General features: G+C 43.5%; 1 protein-coding gene across 3 annotated transcripts in view; it reads left to right on the forward strand.

Moving 5' to 3' along the window:
* The window catches only part of LOC124789971 (receptor-type tyrosine-protein phosphatase N2), a 444,282-nt gene that overhangs the window by 377,691 nt on the left and 50,713 nt on the right, over positions 1–15,878 (forward strand). For all 3 annotated transcript variants that reach the window (XM_047257507.1, XM_047257508.1, XM_047257509.1), the window contains one exon: positions 9,677–9,877. In XM_047257507.1, the coding sequence (XP_047113463.1) occupies positions 9,677–9,877 (201 nt within the window). The remainder of the gene's footprint in view (positions 1–9,676; positions 9,878–15,878) is intronic.

The raw sequence follows: 15,878 nt of genomic DNA on the forward strand, positions 1-15,878 counted from the left end.
GATGAGAGTCGCTTCTGCCTTGGTGCCAATGATGGTCGTATGCGTATTTGGCGCCGTGCAGGTGAGCGCCACAATCAGGACTGCATACGACCGAGGCACACAGGGCCAACACCCGGCATCATGGTGTGGGGAGCGATCTCCTACACTGGCCGTACACCACTGGTGATCGTCGAGGGGACACTGAATAGTGCACGGTACATCCAAACCGTCATCGAACCCATCGTTCTACCATTCCTAGACCGGCAAGGGAACTTGCTGTTCCAACAGGACAATGCACGTCCGCATGTATCCCGTGCCACCCAACGTGCTCTAGAAGGTGTAAGTCAACTACCCTGGCCAGCAAGATCTCCGGATCTGTCCCCCATTGAGCATGTTTGGGACTGGATGAAGCGTCGTCTCATGCGGTCTGCACATCCAGCACGAACGCTGGTCCAACTGAGGCGCCAGGTGGAAATGGCATGGCAAGCCGTTCCACAATACTACATCCAGCATCTCTACGATCGTCTCCATGGGAGAATAGCAGCCTGCATTGCTGCGAAAGGTGGATATACACTATACTAGTGCCGACATTGTGCATGCTCTGTTGCCTGTGTCTATGTGCCTGTGGTTCTGTCAGTGTGATCATGTGATGTATCTTCATGATCTGGACTCACAGTGAAGAACAACTCCAGAATTTCCTCTCCAACCTCAACTCCTTTGGTTCCATCAGATTCACCTGGTCCTACTCCAAATCCCATGCCACTTTCCTTGACGTTGACCTCCACCTGTCCAATGGCCAACTTCACACGTCCGTCCACATCAAACCCACCAACAAGCAACAGTACCTCCATTATGACAGCTGCCACCCATTCCACATCAAACGGTCCCTTCCCTACAGCCTAGGTCTTCGTGGCAAACGAATCTGCTCCAGTCCGGAATCCCTGAATCATTACACCAACAACCTGAAAACAGCTTTCGCATCCCGCAACTACCCTCCCGACCTGGTACAGAAGCAAATAACCAGAGCCACTTCCTCGTCCCCTCGAACCCAGAATCCCCCACAGAAGAACCACAAAAGTGCCACACTTGTGACAGGATACTTTCCATAACTGGACCAGACTCTGAATGTGGCTCTCCAGCAGGGATACGACTTCCTCAAATCCTGCCCTGAAATGAGATCCATCCTTCATGAAATCCTCCCCACTCCGCCAAGAGTGTCTTTCCGCCGTCCACCTAACCTTCGTAACCTGTTAGTTCATCCCTATGAAATCCCCAAACCACCTTCCCTACCCTCTGGCTCCTATCCTTGTAACCGCCCCTGATGCAAAACCTGTCCCATGCACTCTCCCACCACCACCTACTCCAGTCCTGTAACCAGGAAGGTGTACACGATCAAAGGCAGAGCCACGTGTGAAAGCACCCACGTGATTTACCAACTGACCTGCCTACACTGTGATGCATTCTATGTGGGAATGACCAGCAACAAACTGTCCATTCGCATGAATGGACACAGGCAGACAGTGTTTGTTGGTAATGAGGATCACCCTGTGGCTAAACATGCCTTGGTGCACAGCCAGCACATCTTGGCACAGTGTTACACCGTCCGGGTTATCTGGATACTTCCCACCAACACCAACCTATCCGAACTCCGGAGATGGGAACTTGCCCTTCAGTATATCCTCTCTTCTCGTCATCCGCCAGGCCTCAATCTCCGCTAATTTCAAGTTCCCGCCACTCATACCTCACCTGTCTTTCAACAACTTCTTTGCCTCTACACTTCTGCCTCGACTGACATCTCTGCCCAAACTCTTTGTCTTTAAATATGTCTGCTTGTGGCTGTATGTGTGTATGGATATGTGCGTGTGTGCGAGTGTATACCTGTCCTTTTTTCCCCCAAAGGTAAGTCTTTCCGCTCCCGGGATTGGAATGACTCCTTACCCTCTCCCTTAAAACCCACTTCCTTTCGTCTTCCCCTCTCCTTCCCTCTTTGTTGATGAGGCAACAGTTTGTTGCGAAAGCTTGAATTTTGTGTGTATGTTTGTGTTTGTTTGTGTGTCTATCGACCTGCCAGCGCTTTCGTTCGGTAAGTCACCTCATCTTTGTTTATATATATATATATATATATATATATATATATATATATATAGTTATAGTTATAATAGAGGGAAACATTCCACGTAGGAAAAATATATCTAAAAACAAAGATGATGTGACTTACCAAATGAAAGTGCTGGCAGGTCGACAGACACACAAACAAACACAAACATACACACAAAATTCAAGCTTTCGCAACAAACTGTTGCCTCATCAGGAAAGAGGGAAGGAGAGGGAAAGACGAAAGGATGTGGGTTTTAAGGGAGAGTTTAAGGAGTCATTCCAATCCCGGGAGCGGAAAGACTTACCTTAGGGGGATAAAAGGACGGGTATACACTCGCACACACACCCACATCCATCCACACATATACAGACACAAGCAGACATATTTAAAGAAATGTATATATATATATATATATATATATATATATGTTATTAACATTATTATCGTTCTCTGCCTACATCTGTTGTATTGGAATCATACATATTATTACATACTGATGCAAAGTATGCGTCAGTATGCTGGGTAATGATTTCCTCAGCTTACTGTATAATCTTACTTATAAGCTGCACCAAATTTTTCCATGGATTCTCATAGAAAATGAGTTCATCAGCAGCTTGCAAGATTACATGTTAACTTCTTATATATGTTCTTGTAAATGCATGCAGTCTGTATCATTATATATCTTCACTACTTGTGAGAAATCGCTACTGCAGACAGTATGACCATCTAATACCACTGACAAGAGGGAAACCTTAGACATAGCCAACCGACTCAGCTCGTATCTAGCAGGTCACTTGTGTACAACATAAAATGAAAGACTGTAAGATATTTGGCTCAATATCCTGTTTTGATAAAACCACCCGCTAAAGTCATGACATGGATTAGACTAAAAATTGATGGGATCAGTTGATAACTGAGCACTTTTATATATGGTGTCAGCAATTGATAATTTGTCTAGAAATAAAGAAAATTAACTTTTATAACTGGCACTTATGTATCTATAAGTTACATGTTGTTCAACAAAAGTGCCATGAGTACAGTAACCATGGCATTTGGCTGAGGTCAAAGAATCTGTGTTTGAAACTCAAATGCACTATGCAGCTCATTTTTTCTTTCCCTTATATCAAAATTGGCAGGAGTAGGAGGCTTAATAAGGAGTAATAACAAGGCAGACAAATAAATTTCTCAAACAACTTGGATTGGTAAGGAATTACAATTTTAGTCTTAGTCACTTTAAAATGATTCTTTCACTCACTCTGTTACATCTCCTCACTTCCTCACTTTTCTTCGAACAGCTAGATGGATGGTGGTTGTCATATAAACATTTATCCACCCCAATAGCTGAGTGGTCAGTGTGACAGATTGCCATCCTACGGGCCCGGGTTCGATTCCTGGTGGGGTCGGGGATTTTCTGTGCTCAGGGACTGGGTGTTGTGTTGTCTTCATCATCATTTCATCCCCATCTGGCACGCAGGTCACCCAATGTGGCGTTGAATGTAATAAGACCAGCACCAAGGCGGCCAGACCTGCCCCGAAGAGGCCTCCCGGCCAATGATGCCAAACGCTCATTTTCATTTCATTTCCCTATAAACATTTGAGACAAATACACTTGCAGTAGCAAGAATATCTAATAAATTCAATCTTCATGCAACTGTATCATTCCTTCGAAAGACTTAATGGAAAATAATCTTGGTTTACATTTAAAAATATTTCTTTTTCAGGAATCAATTTTTATGCTTACCATACATATTGTAGCATCATCTGAAAAATTGGTACTGAAAGTTGATTATGAGTTATGCTGTGAATTGTTATTGCATTTGTGTGGTTGTCCATTTCCTACTGGGTTTCCAGAAGCATACTGCAATTTTTGAGCTTCAAAATAAAGTTTTTTTTATCTTGGTGAAAAAAATAAACATCACACTCCTGGCATGCAGGTGTCCAGTTTGGCAGTATTACTTTTACCATGCAAGAGAATAGACCAGAATCATCTATAAGCATGGTAACATATGTTACAGTGTTTGTTTGTCAATGCCAGGAATCTAATATCAGGTAAAACTTGTTATCAGCAACATATGATTTTAAAATGTTCTCAAGATATGTTTTGTAAATTAAATTTGTCGGTTTCCAGATTTGGAGCAAGTGACATAAATGTTTTTAAAGAGTTGGTTAAACAGTTGGCCTGTTCTATAACCCAAGGGGCAAATATATCATTGGTCTCTTGTCAGAAAAAAAAAAAAAGTTAGGCAACGGTTTTCCAGATGCTTTGATAGAATATTGAACCTTGTACAGATTTGTTATTTTATGTATATTACCAACTGCAACAAGAATTCATATTTATTTCTTATGCATTAATGTGCATCAAATGTTTGTCGGGTATTTGCATCTTGTCTGGTGGATATCAATCACACAATCACATTAAATTCTACATTGACACCATCTGCTTGCTGAAATTGCTGCAAATTGTATATATCCTCTATATTTTCTACCTCCGTGTGTAAAGACGTATTTCATGACATGCCATTGACTAATTTTATGATCCAATTTTTAATTTCTTGCCAAGATAATGATGCAGCAAATTAAAATCTATGTTGGTTAGACACTGAAGTGCTGCACCTGCAGCCCACTGCTGGAGTATTCTCATTGTCACATTCTCCTTATGAGGATGAGATTTGACAAATCGATAAACTGTCCACTTATTTATTGACATATCTGTCATACCTTGTCCCTCCTTTAATGATACCTGTTTTCCACAATTTTAAATCTTTCTTCCTTTTCAGGACTGCTGTTGATTCATTCTTTTGCAATGTTCCAACCTGGATACTTCTTACCTAATCTACTGCTCTTGCTTTTACTTCAGGGGGTACAGCTTCACAGTTCAACTCATTTGGTTACCAGTTCATAGCACTCGCCTGTAATTAGTGAAGCACAGCTTGACTGAACATGGAGATTTCCATAACATTACAACTGATTTCACATTCATGGTTCTCAGCACTTTCCACCTTTTGTACCGTCTCCATGATGCAGTTCTTCGACATCAACAAAAATGACTTTGTTCTTCAGTTCCAAACATCACTCGATTATAGCCGCTCCTCTTAGTTTGGAATGCTGAGAAATAAACTGCCTGTTTCTAGTAGTGCATTGATAATACATCTGTGTTGCAACAGTTGTGCAAGCCAATATACAGTGTTGGCCACTTCACGCTTCCCATTGTCTGTGACAGGATCTCAGATATTTATTTCATCACTGGTAGAGGGCTGTACATCCTCCATTATTAAGATTGTGGAGATGAAAAATTGTAAAATAAACTTGCATAAACAAAAAAGTGATTTACTACAAATTACATACTGTATAAGTGTTATATTATTTTCAGATAATCATCATATTATATCACAAAAAGTATTTTATCCTGTGGAAATACGATAAAATTTCACTACAATAATTAATAAATAATAATAATAAATAAATTCCATTGTTTAAAAATTCACTACAAGTATACTAAACGTTCACAACAGACTAATAATGGAGAATGGAAACACTCACTTTTTTTGTAAGGAATGGGCAATGAGGCCAACATAATTATCCCTGTGTGCATTCTATCCCCCACCTCAATGTAAACAAGTGTAGGTCAGCTGTCTGTGGTGCCTTGAGACAAGTTCAATGCAGTCTTACTTGAAATCGTTTCCATACAACGCAGCTTAAAATCTAAATTCTGTGCTAATCCAAGTCACCTGAGAAATTTATTTGTCTCCCTTTTTATTGTTCCCTATTGATTTACTTACCTTATTAACCCTCCTATTCCAACCAATATGGGGGGGGGGGGAAGAAAAATTGCAGACTGCATTTGAGATTCAAATCCAGGTTCTCTGCTATGCAGCCTGATGGCTTGGTTGTTCTGTCAGTGGCACTTTTGTTGAACTTTTGGCACATCAGCAGTCATAAAAATTTATTTCCTCAGTTTCTAGTTTTAAGCATAATCAAGTGATGCAAGACTACGAGTGCCTCAATGACCCAATGAGGCTTATAATACCAAGTATGTGGAGAGAGTAATTTGATCCCATACATGATGATGAAAGCTGCTCAGTTTTCAATTTTCTATCAATCCTGTCAATTTTCAGTTAATTGGCATCATGAAATTTAGGGGTGGTTTTCCCAAAAACCAGTTGGAGGAGGGATGCAGGTATTGAGCCAAAATATCATACAGTCTCTCATTTTAGGTTGTACTCAAGTGAGCTATCAAATGTGAGCTGAATTGTTGGCCACATATGAGGACCTTTGTGTGGAAGTCTGACTACTTCTGCTGAACATGGTTTCAAATAGCATCAGATTATTGTGTATATGGAGCCACTCATTACTGGATAATGTCATTTTACTTTGCAGCATGGAGGATGTTTGAAAACCACCACTGGAATGAATAAGCATTCTGGTACCAATCTGAACTTATTTGCTCTCACTGACATCAAAACTTTATGTTGTATTGAAGTGTAATATTTTCATGCATGAAGGTTCAGACAATGGTTTCGTTAGAGGATACTCAATTATGTCACTTGCAACAGCAGTGTCTCCAGTGTAGACACACATGTACAGCGTTATTACAAATGATTGAAGCGATTTCACAGCTCTACAATAACTTTATTATTTGAGATATTTTCACAATGCTTTGTACACACATACAAAAACTCAAAAAGTTTTTTTAGGCACTCACAAATGTTCGATATGTGCCCCTTTAGTGATTCGGCAGACATCAAGCCGATAATCAAGTTCCTCCCACACTCGGCGCAGCATGTCCCCATCAATGAGTTCGAAAGCATCGTTGATGCGAGCTCGCAGTTCTGGCACGTTTCTTGGTAGAGGAGGTTTAAACACTGAATCTTTCACATAACCCCACAGAAAGAAATCGCATGGGGTTAAGTCGGGAGAGCGTGGAGGCCATGACATGAATTGCTGATCACGATCTCCACCACAACCGATCCATCGGTTTTCCAATCTCCTGTTTAAGAAATGCCGAACATCATGATGGAAGTGCGGTGGAGCATCATCCTGTTGAAAGATGACGTTGGCGCTGTCGGTCTCCAGTTGTGGCATGAGCCAATTTTCCAGCATGTCCAGATACAGGTGTCCTGTAACGTTTTTTTCGCAGAAGAAAAAGGGGCCATAAACTTTAAACCGTGAGATTGCACAAAACACGTTAACTTTTGGTGAATTGCGAATTTGCTGCACAAATGCGTGAGGATTCTATACCGCCCACATTCGCACATTGTGTCTGTTCGCTTCACCATTAAGAGAAAACGTTGCTTCATCACTGAAAACAAGTTTCGCACTGAATGCATCCTCATCCATGAGCTGTTGCAACCGCGGCGAAAATTCAAAGCGTTTGACTTTGTCATCGGGTGTCAGGGCTTGTAGCAATTGTAAACAGTAAGGCTTTTGCTTTAGCCTTTTCCGTAAGATTTTCCAAACCGTCGGCTGTGGCACGTTTAGCTCCCTGCTTGCTTTATTCGTCGACTTCCGCGGGCTACGCGTGAAACTTGCCCACACGCGTTCAACCGTTTCTTCGCTCACTGCAGGCCGACCCGTTGATTTCCCCTTACAGAGGCATCCAGAAGCTTTAAACTGCGCATACCATCGCCAAATGGAGTTAGCAGTTGGTGGATCTTTGTTGAACTTCGTCCTGAAGTGTCGTTGCACTGTTATGACTGACTGATGTGAGTGCATTTCAAGCACGACATACGCTTTCTCGGCTCCTGTCGCCATTTTGTCTCACTGCGCTCTCGAGCGCTCTGGCGGCAGAAACCTGAAGTGCAGCTTCAGCTGAACAAAACTTTATGAGTTTTTCTACCTATCTGTAGTGTGTCGTGACCATATGTCAATGAATGGAGCTACAGTGAATTTATGAAATCGCTTCAATCATTTGTAATAGCCCTGTATATCGACAGTCTATGATTATCCTGCATGAACTAATAGTTACATTCTGTCTGAACTTTCTTTTTTTTTTTTTTGACATGTTAATGCATGGTGAGGAAATAATAAATAGGATGAAAACTTCAAAATTTTTAGGTGTCTATATTGTGAGAATTTAAACTGGTAAAAGCACATTTTGGAACTCTTAAAACAACTTAGTTCAGCCACATTTGTGCTTAGAATCAATGCAAATCTTGGAGAGAGACCTATCAGTAAGTTGACGTATTTTGCACATTTTCATTCAACATGTCATTCGGAATAATGTTCTGGGTTAACTCATCTTTAAGAAAGAAATTCTTCATTGCTTAAAAAACATGCTGTAAGAATAATATGTGGTACTCATCATAGTCATCTTATAGACATCTGTTTAAGTAGTTGGGCATACTGACTACTGCTTCTCAGTATATTTACTCCCTCGTGAAGTTTTTTGTAAATAATTCCCTGCAGTTCAAAAGAAACAGTGATGTTCATAATTACAATACCAGAAGGAAAAATGACATTCATTACTCCACATTAAGCTTGTCTTTAGCACAAAAAGGGGTGCATAATGATTTATGTAAAATTTTTGATTACTAACCCTGTGATATAAAATGTCTGACAGACAGCAAAGTAAAATTTCTTCTCGGCAACGCCTTCTATTCCATAGAAGAATTTCTATTATTGTAATGAATAAAAGGTGATCGGTGGGAATTATTAACTCACATATGGCCATATTTACAAATTAATTTGTAATGTGAATGTAAAATGACTCATTTCACATCATAAAGATGTATTGTCCAAAATGATCCATGGAACATGGAATCAACTAACTGCAACTTTAAAAAATTCAACTTATTTTTTCTTGCAGTCTGACTATGTGACCGATCATAGTCATGGACTGGCAGCCCGAGACATCTCATTACTACGTACCCCAACAGTAGGCACATGGCACCTCACTCACAGTACAACCTAACCAGACAAGATTCAGCTAGACACATCAGGTCACACCACATTCAATAACTCACACCTGACTACGTTATAAAAGTACCATACACTGGCATGTCATCATTATTTAACATACGTAGCTATCCCCCAATGTGTATGGGAAAACAAGCAGATACTTTTGGTATGCTATTCTTCCTTTTAGCTCAGACTGGTGTGCCTTGTTCATTACACTATTGTAGACCAGCCAAAATTGTTTCAGAGATGGCAGGCCTCAGGCTGCTGGGATTGATGCTATCCCTAATCCCAAAGTGCCATCAATTGGCAGCTGCTGTGAGCGAGGCAGTGTGAGTCCTCAGTCAATCAGACGCTACAGGTCCACGTGTGTAAGACACACCTGTAGCAACAGCTGCCTGCTCTGACATTCACAACACTATCTGCACCTGCATAATTGTTCAAATAAATAATAATAATAGGGCATACAGGACTGAATTGTTTGTGTTAGAGCAGCATTGTTTAGAAGCCACATGGGCACACATGGGCAGGGGAGGGGGAGTGAAGGTATAGGGGAGAGAGTGACTTTGAGGGGGGAGGGGGGCAGGTGACTTTGAAACCCTTATTATACTGAAGTAGACAGACCCGAGACTGTCCTAGTACCTGTGTATATACACCACTTAAATCTCTGTGAACACTCACAGTAGTGATGCTTCTTTGTGACAGGCGAAGCTGCCATCGGTGATCCAGACAAGCCTGGCACGCAACGACCACGAGCTGTTGGTTGCAACACTGCTAGTCTGTGGCATGCTGGGAGCTGTGCTGGCTGCTGCTGCAGCCCTCTTTGTCATCCGCCGGCATGCCCGCTCCAGGGACAAGATCAACGCACTCTCCAGACCTGAGTCTGAGCCCAGCAAGGACTACCAGGTGGGACACACTTCTCACTTATTGATTCCACAGGGTTGTCACAAAGGCCAAACTTCACGACCAACCAATATGACTCACATCACCTATTTTCATAGTCTGCTTACACAAGTGTCCAGATGTATTGCATAACTGCAGAAAAAGGAAACTTGTGAGGTAACAGGTGAGTTGTACATTACCATTATTTGCACGATAATTCTGATGGTGTAATCAGATTTTCAATATAGCAACAAATTTCCAAAATCTAAATGGCTCATCCAATTTCATCAAGCAACATGTCTTTAGAAAGCTATTAGTGTAAACCTAAATTGGCATGAATTACAGGCATGTAACTTGAATAGTACATAAGTTATTGGAGGTCAAAGGGGTCGATTACTACCGATTGCGTCAAGCTATAAGTACTCCACAGTTACACGAAAAAATGGTAGCAGCATACTTAAAATATATTTATTCATCTACGTCTTTGTTTATATCTGATATACACTATTCATGAAGAAATTGGTTAATTATTTACTGTGTTTTAGAAAACACAGAGACGTTAGGCTACTGGCCTACTTTTGTGCCAACTTGTGCACTTGTGAGATTTCTATGGCTTCTACAGTTAAGACATAGTGTGCATTTAGAAGTGAATATCTCGTGAGGTATGTTGTTGTTCATGACTAATTACATGCTGTAGGAATCTGTTGTTTCCCTGTTGTTCAATTTATATTTTATTTAATTGCTGGACCATTGACACCAATAAGTGTTTTGCAGTAATATACCACATTCTAAAAAATACTTCTACTATCATACTCATCATTTGAATTCATTGAGATGGTACCTGCAGATTTTATTTAATTGCAATCTTTCATTTATAAACGTCTATATTATGTTCAAAATTCGCAATTGCTGAGTGACAGGAACCTTCGACCATTCAATTCATGTGCATATTCATATTGGGTACTGTAGACTCAGCAGAATTTGGCTTGTAATACGACAACTACGTATCCCTGCCCCTAGACAACAAAGCCAGCCAAAACTTTCAATATTTCAACTTTGAGTCAATGGGTGCATAGTTGAGGGCCACCACACACTATCACCATTTTATTTATTAATTGAAAGCCCACAAATTGTAAACAGAATAAATCAATCACTGTCAAGACAGCCATCTAACAAGATTTGTGCTATTGGGATAATGAAGTAGACATGTGATTCAAAGAACATGAAAAGCAGTCATTACACCGAAGTTGTTTTGCAATTTTCTTGCAAGCAGAGTATATTCCCATTGGTGAAGTATACATTAAGCACACTGGACAAAAAAATAAATCACCCTCAGGAAACATTACACTAAAACGATGTAACATCATCTCTAACCTTGATAACAGCCTCAGTTTGACAAGGAAAAGGGCCCATGTGTTTCTTCAGGTATGCTAATCCAGGTGATGCCACACACACTTGATTAGATCCTGTAGAGGTACCCAATTGTTGGGATATTGATTCCTGTGTTTCCTGTGCGGGTCCAGGGGTTAGAATAGGACCAAGGTATTCCTGCCTCATGAGAGGCAACTAAAACGAGTGTCACATGTTTTGGCCTTTATGTGATGGTCCCCTGTAGGGTTTGACCTCCATTTTTCAAAATTTGCCTTACATGGTGCATCGTGTCCACCATGCGCTGAGACCTCTCGCATCCTTCATTGATGTGGATCTGCACTTCTGCTCATTCTCAAACTGCTGGGCGAGGTCACCCTCCTGGGTGCATATTTTTCTATCAACTGTGCAGAATCGTTTTCTTCACTGACAATGATAATGGACTTGTTTACTTGGTTGCACCTGATATTGAGCTAGTCCATTGTGGTGGGGCTGCCATGTACCCTGTTGGTTGTAGCCCCCTGACCACATGGGAATCACTCTGCTGATGCCTTTGCCATTAACTCCCCATGTATACCAAGGAGTAGATGCCCATCCCCCTGGGGCATCAGGACTCCCAGCAGTGGCCATCCTGCCAGGTGTCCTTTGCTGCAGCTGGTTGACACCCTTGGGGAGGGCTCCTGGTCAGAGTGGGTGGCATCAGGATGGATGACATGTGATGAAGTGTATTACATCATCTCTTGCTAGTTGTCCACCACCAGCAATCTCTAAGCAGTTGAGGTCTACCTTCAATGCTAAGAAATGTGACCCCTAATTGTTCCCCTCCCTGACCACACCATGGGAGGAACATCAGGCCAAGGATGGCAGTGAAGCTTATTCGCCCCGGTACCTCGTTATGTACAAGAGTTGAGGGGGAATCTTTTATGTCCATGAAGCCTCAGTTTTTTGGGGAGCATTTAGAGGACAGGTTTGGGGAGGTGGAGGGTTTGTCCAAAATGCTGTCAGAGTCAGTCTTGGTAAAAACAGCATCCTCTGTGCAGTTAGGGGCATTACTCACTTGTGACAAGCTGGGGGATGTTTCTGTTACCATCACACCCCATCAGAGCTTAAATGTGGTCCGGGGTATCGTATTTCACAGGGACCTTCTTTTGCAGTCTGACAATGAGCTGTGCACCAATTTAGAGCAGTGAGGTGTTCATTTAGACTGGTGTGTCTGTCAGTATCCGAGGGATAATCAGGTTGCCACCAGTGCCTCTATCTTGGCCTTCAAGGGTGACACCTTACCTGAGAAGGTCAAGGTGATGGTCTACCACAGTGATGTGAAGCCATATGTCCCTCCCTCAATGTGGTGCTTTCCAAGTGCTGGAAGTTCGGCCATATGTCTTCCCGCTGTACTTCCACCATCACCTGTCAGGATTGTGGATGTACTTCACATCCCAATACTCCATGTACCCTGCCTCCCATCTGTGTCAACTGTGGGGAGCACCATTCATCTTGCTCACCAGACTGCAGGATTTTCCAGAAAGAAAGGAAAATAATGGAATACAAGACCTTGGATCGACTGACGTACACTGGGGCTAAGAGAAAATATGAGAGGCTACATATTGTGTGTATGATGCCAACCTATACCACCACTATGACAATGGTTCTACCACCTTCCGTTCTGCCGCATACAGTTGGCTCTCAGAGCTGCCAGACTCCACCTGCCCCCTTGATGGTGGGGGGCACTTCCCTCCCTGTTGTTCCTGCAACACCTACTTTGGGAGCAACACCCCCCCCCCCCCCCCCTCCAACCATCAGGGACAACAGTCCCCACTTCTCAGCCGGAGAAGTGTACGTCTTCTTTGGCTCCTCTTGCTAGGAAGGGATCCATTGGGTCACTCCCTTTCCAGGTTCCTACTAGTGGTATAGCTGACACCCACCAGTGGCTGAAGCAACCACAGGTAGCTGGTCTTAGGGCTTCATGGTCCTCCTCAGTTCCTTAGACTCAATCAGTGAAGCCCTCCCAGCTGGACAAACCTAAGGAGCAGCAAGAAAAACCGAAAATGAAAAAGGGCCCCAAGAACCAAGACACTGTGGTGGCACCCACACCACCGCTACCTACAAGCTCTGTGTCTGTGGATGAAGTGAAGATTCTGGGGTCCACTGAGGACCTAAATCTCTCTGGGCCCTCAGACACAATGAATGTTGATCGCAGAGGTACTCATCCGGTGACAGCAGGTGACCCCACTTGTGTAGACTGCCTCATTGGGTGTCTTATGCCTTCCCAGTCTCACGATCAAGTCATCCTCCAGTGGAATTGCAGTGGTTTTTCCACCACGTGGCTGAGCCATATCAACTGTTAAGCTTTACACCTGCTTACCGCATTGCCCTCCAGGAAACCTGGTACCCGGGAATTGGGACCCCTACCCTTTGCAACTACAGATGATATCACAAGAACCATAGCAAATATAACAGTGTCAGGTGGAGTTCTCGTCTATGTCCTGAACTCAGTATGTAGTGAACCTGTGCCCCTTCAAACTCCCCTTGAAGCTGTGGCTGTCAGGATACGGATGACACAGGAAATAACTGTCTGCAGATGGTGCAGGACCTCTGAACGTATTGGCTGCACAGATTGATCAACTCACTAAACCTTTCCTATTTTTGGGAGATTTTAATGCCCAGAACACCTTGTTGGGCGGCACTGTGCTTACTGACCGAGGTAGAGATGTCAAAAATTTGCTGCCCCACCTCAACCTCTGCCTCTTAAACACAGGTGCCTCCACACATTTCATGTGGCATATGGCAAATATTCGGCCATTGATCTCTCGGTCTGCAGTCCTGGCCTTCTCCCATCTATCCACTGGAGAACTCATGACGACTTGTGTGGTAGTGACCATTTACCCATCTTGCTGTCACTACCTCTGCGTCATGCCCATGGACGCCTATCCAGATGGGCTTTAAACAATGCAGACTGGGTAGCCTTCACCTCTGCTGTTACTTGAATCTCCCCCACATGGTGCCATCGATGTTGTCGTTGAGCAGGTTGCTATTAACAATCGTTTCTGCGGTGGAAAGTGCGATCCCTCATTCTTTAGGGTTCCCCCAGCAAAAGACAGTCCATTGGTGCTCTCTGGAAGTCACTGAGGCAATTAAAGAGCATCGACGAGCTCTACTGTGACATAAGCGGCACCCTTCCCTAGAGCACCTAATAGCCTTTAAGTGGCACCGTGCCCGCGTTCACCAGTTTATAAAACAACGGAAACAGGAGTGTTGGGAGAGGAACTTGTCAACCGTTGGGTGCCATACGTCACATTCCCAAGGCTGGACAAAGATCAGACATCCTTCTGGGTACCAGACCCCAACAAGTGTCCCTTGAGTTAACATGAATGGTATGTTATGTACCAATGCAAACATCATTGCCGAGCACTTTGCTGAGCACTATGCTCGAGCCTCTGCATCGGAGAATTACCCCTCAGCCTTTCGCACCCTCAAAGGGTGGGTGGAAAGGAAAGTCCTCTCATTCACTACACGCCACAGTGAACCCCATAACCACCCATTCACAGAGTGGGAGCTCCTCAGTGCCCTTGCACATTGCCCCGACACACCTCCTGGGCCAGATCGTATCCACAGTCAGATGATTAAACATCTCTCATCTGACTACAAATGACATCTCCTCATCATCTTCAACTGGATCTGGTGCGATGGCACCTTTTCATCGCAATGGTGGGAGAACACCATCATTCTGGTGATCAAACTCAGTAAGAACCCACTTGATGTGGATAGCTATTGACCCATCAGCCTCACCAACATTCGTTGTCAGCTGCTAGAACATATGGTGTGTCGGCGGTTGGGTTGGGTACTGGAGTCACGTGGCCTACTGGCTCCATGTCAGGGCAGCTTCCACCAGGGTTGCTCTGCCACTGATAATCTTGTGTCCCTTGAGTCTGCCATCTGAACAGCCTTTTGCAGATGCCAACAACTGGTTGCCATCTTTTTTGACTTACGTAAAGCATACGACATGACCTGGCGACATCATACCCTTGCCACCTTGTATGAGGGGGGTCTCTGGTGCCTGCTACCAATTTTTATCCGAAACTTCCTGTTGCTCCATACTTTCCATGTCCAGCTTGGTGCCTTCCATAGTTCCCCCCATATTCAGGAGAATGACGTTCCACAGGGCTCTGTATTGAGTGTGTCTCTGTTTTTAGTGGCTATTAACAGTCTAGCAGCAGCTGTAGGGCTTTCAGTCTTACCTTATCTGTATGCTGATGACTTCCACATTTTGTATTGCTCCTCCAGTACTGGTGTTGCTGAGCGGCACTTACAGGGAGCCATTCATAATGCCCAGTCATGGTACCTCACCTTTGTCAGCTTAAGCGGAAGTGCTGGCAGCAACTCAATGCCCTCCACTGCCTGAGCAACACCAACTGGGGTGCAGATTGCTCTACACTGCTGCAGCTCTACAGAGCCCTTGTTCAATCCTGCCTTGACTATAGGAGTCTGGTTTACCATTCGGCGGCGCCCTCAGCATTGCATTTACTCAACCCAGTGCACCTCTGCAGTGTTCGCCTAGCAATGGGAGCTTTTAGAATGAGTCCAGTGTGCAGTGTCTTGGTGGAGGCTGGAGTCCCTCCATCCCAGATCCAATGTGCACAACTGCTCGCCAGTTATGTTG

Source organism: Schistocerca piceifrons, chromosome 3 (assembly GCF_021461385.2).
Source record: "Schistocerca piceifrons isolate TAMUIC-IGC-003096 chromosome 3, iqSchPice1.1, whole genome shotgun sequence".
NCBI lineage: Eukaryota > Metazoa > Arthropoda > Insecta > Orthoptera > Acrididae > Schistocerca > Schistocerca piceifrons.